This window comes from Scylla paramamosain, chromosome 2 (genome assembly GCF_035594125.1).
Source record: "Scylla paramamosain isolate STU-SP2022 chromosome 2, ASM3559412v1, whole genome shotgun sequence".
Lineage (NCBI taxonomy): Eukaryota > Metazoa > Arthropoda > Malacostraca > Decapoda > Portunidae > Scylla > Scylla paramamosain.
Window position 1 is genome coordinate 23,804,332 of NC_087152.1, and position 4,530 is coordinate 23,808,861.

The 4,530-nt window shown below is 45.7% G+C and overlaps 1 protein-coding gene across 1 annotated transcript; it reads left to right on the forward strand.

Annotated features, from left to right (window-relative positions):
• The first annotated feature begins 3,957 nt into the window (after positions 1–3,957).
• LOC135107103 (uncharacterized) lies at positions 3,958–4,530 on the forward strand. Its single transcript, XM_064016796.1, has one exon. The coding sequence runs from the start codon at positions 3,958–3,960 to the stop codon at positions 4,528–4,530; it is 573 nt and encodes a 190-aa protein (XP_063872866.1).

Consider the following 4,530-nt stretch of genomic DNA (forward strand, 5'->3'; position numbering starts at 1 on the left):
TGTTATCCTTTGTTTCCTTCCTCAAGCCATCCATTATAGCTGTAGTTACCTTATCGAGGCAATCTTCACAGAACCTGGAATGCTCAAAGTACACTCTGCTGTTAGAAACTGGTCTAGGATTCAATTCTCCGTCCAGTTGACTTATGACGCTTCATCACGGTATCCCTGGTAATGTTCGATTTCTCGAGAGAAAATTTTGTTGCTTGGCAGGCACATTCTCCGGTAGGGTGTTCTTGAATGGGTTGCTGCTGCTGCTCAACGTCTTCTTACTCACGACGTCCCCCTCCTCTCTTGGGAATTCGGCGAGCCCCAACCACTTTGTTAGCTTGTGAAGGACCTTTGATTGTCTTTTTTTCTTACGTTATTGTTGATACTACAACTTAGCTACTTTTATATCTTCTTGATCAATGTGTGTGACGATTTCGTTACTATTCACATTCTGAGCAGCGAGTTTCAAAGAAATACTTTCTATGAACTTACTTTGTTTAATGTCTTTAGCGGTAGAACATTCTTTTAAAGCGCGTTTGTTCAAATAATCCAGTAAAAAGCAATTTTTGGATACCAAAGTGCTGTTTTTTGACACTCAACGTAAGTGTCTGCCACCACTATACGGGACGAATCTCAGTCCCTCGTATCGTCCGGCCTGTCCGATTAGACGCTTCGATAATGATGTTCCTTCGTTGTTGTCTTTCGTTGTTCGTCCCGAAGGCAAGGCGATCCAACGTTTAGCCGAAGAAAAGTTTATCGGAAGATCCGTGCCGTGTGTGGTAACTTGGGAGGACGGTGGCGTTCCGATGGATTCGCATAGAGAGCATTCCCTTTTTTGACCGCGTCCACGTTCTTTTCTAGTGATACTAGGGCCTCTCTGACGTTATTTTGCACGAAAGCGTCAGGCGTCTTAAGCGTCTTCATCTTGCTACTCTTTTGTTGTCTTTTCAATATGTTCTTGTAATTGAGGGTGAATAACGCGGTGTTTAGTCTGTTTGTCGACCGTTGGTTGTTTAAGCGTTTCAGAGCGTCTATGACCTCTCTCCGAGAAAGGACCATCCTCGATATGTTGTTCTTATAATTTACCTCGTTTATTTATTTAATTAAGTGACGGTATTCTTCCATTTTCAAATCCCAGATACGAATGGAGTTCCGTTTATCAGAGTCGCTACTTTGTCCCCCTGCCTGGAGTGGACCGCCTTGATCTGAAAGACGTTGAGGCCCGGCGTGTAAGCTCCGAACAGACCGTTCACGCTATCGGTGGAGAATAGGTGTTTTCCCAGAGGAGAAATCTCGAATATGTAATTAACGCTCCCTTCCATTGGATAAATTTCCCTTGGTATTAGACATTATGTCAACGGTGTTCTGCGGGAGCAAAACACCGTGGACATAATGTCTTACGACAGGTTGATAAACCTGCAGAAGCGGGTTTATCAACCTGTCGTAAGAGGGCACCTTCCCGTCCCATTTCCATTCGCGCAGCACGGTCTCGGGGTCCGCATCTTCGCGAAGGCCCAATAACTTGTTCTTTCTCTTCCAAATGAACTCCGACAAGAAGGAAAACAAGAACTCCCTCATGTCGACGCTGGAGATTAGCGTTTGCAACACCACATTCATGGCTTCTGCGTCCTTTTCATAATCGTTCAGGCGCAACGTCAGCCCTGGGACTAATCTAAACAGAGGCTTGAAATCGACGATGTCGGTAAACACAAATCGGTTCAATTGGATGTCTTTTGAACCGATATTGATATTAGGATTAATTTCCTCGGAGGGTCGCCGTAAAGTAGCACAGCGAGTCAGGAGATGTCTAGACAGAATGTACGCTAGGATCATCTTGCCCTGGAGATCGTCGATCACTCTGTACATGACAGTGGCATACCTGACGGGTTCGCTGATATGCATGTTGGTGAACGCAAAAGCCACTTCGTCAGAGAAGCTGAGGGTCGATTCCACCGTCTGTTTCCCGGTGAATTTGTTTGATATCGTTTCGTACGACAACTTCTCAATCGAAGTCGACCTCGTCTTGGATATCTTTCTAATTTTCTTTTTTCCTTTTGGTGGCCGGGTCTCCTTCGACGTTTGATTCTTTTACTTCTCCTTCTGTGTAATCGTACCAAGACGGGTGCTCTGACAAGGCGGTGATCTTGAATAGAAAGTCATAGATGCGCCAAATCGTGTCACAGGTGCACATGTCTTCAGGGGGTATGCGGAGATTCATGGCGGCTACGAACGCATCCTTGTCCACTTGAAACCGCCGTCTCATATATGTATTGTCGAACCCGTAACAGAGGCATCTAAGAGGCAGCAATAAGGCCAAAGAGGCAGATATGACGTTACCCGCGCTCGATCCTACGACGTTCAGAGAGCCGCTGTCTTCTCGTTCCAAATTTTTTACGCAGTCCACGAGTTAGTCAAAGACCACCGCCTGTATGACCAGGGCCTGTACCTTCATCACATCTCTTAGCGTATACCTGTCCATTTCAGCTTCGACATGGACGCTAGGCGGCCGACCGTATCTCCCCACCAAGAGCGCCTGTTCTTCAACAATGCACGTATATATGGCCTACTAGTCAAGAAGACGAGGTGACCAGACACGTCGGAGAGAGACAAGTCGGATGCCCTGTTCTAGGACGCAGGACTTTTCCGTGTCTGTTCTTGTCCAGAAGAACGACATTCTAGAAGCTCACGACGGTCTTCTCACGTCTCACTATACGATTTAGAAATAGCATTCAATAGACACAACACTGGTTCCAACAACACAGAGAGCCGATCTCCATCAGTCTTGTCTGCCGCGCCTACAACCGTAATGTTAACTACTTTATGCTTTCTTTTATTCTTGATTATCTTGTCGATTTTGCTGCATAACGTGTGATTCAGAGCAAACGTTATTTTGTTCTCGTAATCGTCGTCGTCGTGTGATTGTCCTGCCATGATATGTGTAGAATTCTTTATGACGAAGAGAAATTTGTATTTATCGGAGCTCGGCTCCGGCTAAACTGGTGTAACTGGTATCGTTGGATTGGGTTTTTTCAGAAAGAAAGCTGCGCAGATTTTTAAGGTTAAAAAATATTCTGAAAAATACCAGCGACAATGGGAGAGCAGGCACTGGTGATATGTGTGGTGGTAGTGGTCGGGAGAGATTTCATGCGGTGTCCTTCTTCTCCTGTGTTGGCGAGTGCTCTGACAAATGAAAGAGGAGGTAAACCCCTCGAAGAAGACTTAGCAACATTTTTGCTATTAATGTTGTTAAAAGTTCTAGCCAGGAACGCTGCTGATCTTATAGCTTCTGATCTAGCTGCCCTTTCCTCTTGTATCAGGAACTGCTTTTCAATGGGGATAGTGGGTTTAAATACATCTTGTGTATCGCCGTCTATGTCGTTTAGTTTGTCATCGGCGTCCTGTTCGTAAATGGTGCAGGTTGTTGTTGTTGCGATTGCAGGGGCGTCGAAGGACTCCCAAGGAGCGTGTTCAAAGTCTATTTTATTACCTCCTTCATTAAAGAAAGTAGAGAAAAACTCGTAATCGTCGTCTGAGAATGCATTGCGGATCTCTTCTTGGTTTATCATTGCTGCTGCTTTTTCGTTTCTTTCCGATATGCGCTTTACCGTAGGAGGAGGTAATGTCTGGTGTGTGAAAACAAGTGTCCCCGTCTCCACTAACTTGACTGGAATTGAGCCCTGCTAGAACCTCTGTACGCCGATCTTGGCAGAATACCACTCCATGAATTATATAGTAAGTTTATGTTGGGAGTTCATTGGTGAGAAACCGATGGACTTTATAGTTACAAGCAGTAAAAGCTAAACACAGCTGGTAAAACCTTCCCTGGAAGATTTTTCCAAGTTTGCTCATGCGCACTTGATTCACACGGTTTCCAAGGCAACCGTGACGCCCTGGCCGGCCGCCTCCCTGTCGCTACCTTGATTCTATCTGGTGGTTGATTGCTGGTTTAGTGAGATAACGCAGTGCGCTATGGCTATGGCTACACGACTCCTGACTGATTTACATAAAATGTCACAACACCAGCTGAATGCAATCCGAAAGGAGGAGTTGATTCAAAGTATAATGAACGCTGCAGAACCCGCCGATGATGAACATTTAACATTACAGGAGCAGTTAAAGTCATTGATTGAAGAAGTATCAGAGCTGAAGAAGGTGTTGACATCTCCTAACAGCATAATTAACAAGAAGATACAAGACCTTCAGGATCAGGTGAATAAGCAACAGGAGATCATAGCAAAGCAACAAAGGTATCTGGAGGCCCTGGACCGGAAGGAGAGGGAGTGTAACCTCGTGCTGCTTGGTGTGCCTGACGGGAGTGAGAGTATGGATGGTGCTATGACAGACGAGACCAAGATCAAGAAAGTGTGGACAGCTATAGGATCATCCAATGCCGTAACATCATCAAGACGCCTGGGTCGGGAGGGTGGTCGACGCCGCCCCATACTAATCACCGTGGCGTCAAGGAATGACCGCGATTTTGTGCTGGAGCGTGCAAAGCGCTTGAAGGATGCCGGCGATGCATATAAAAAGGATCTTCATTAA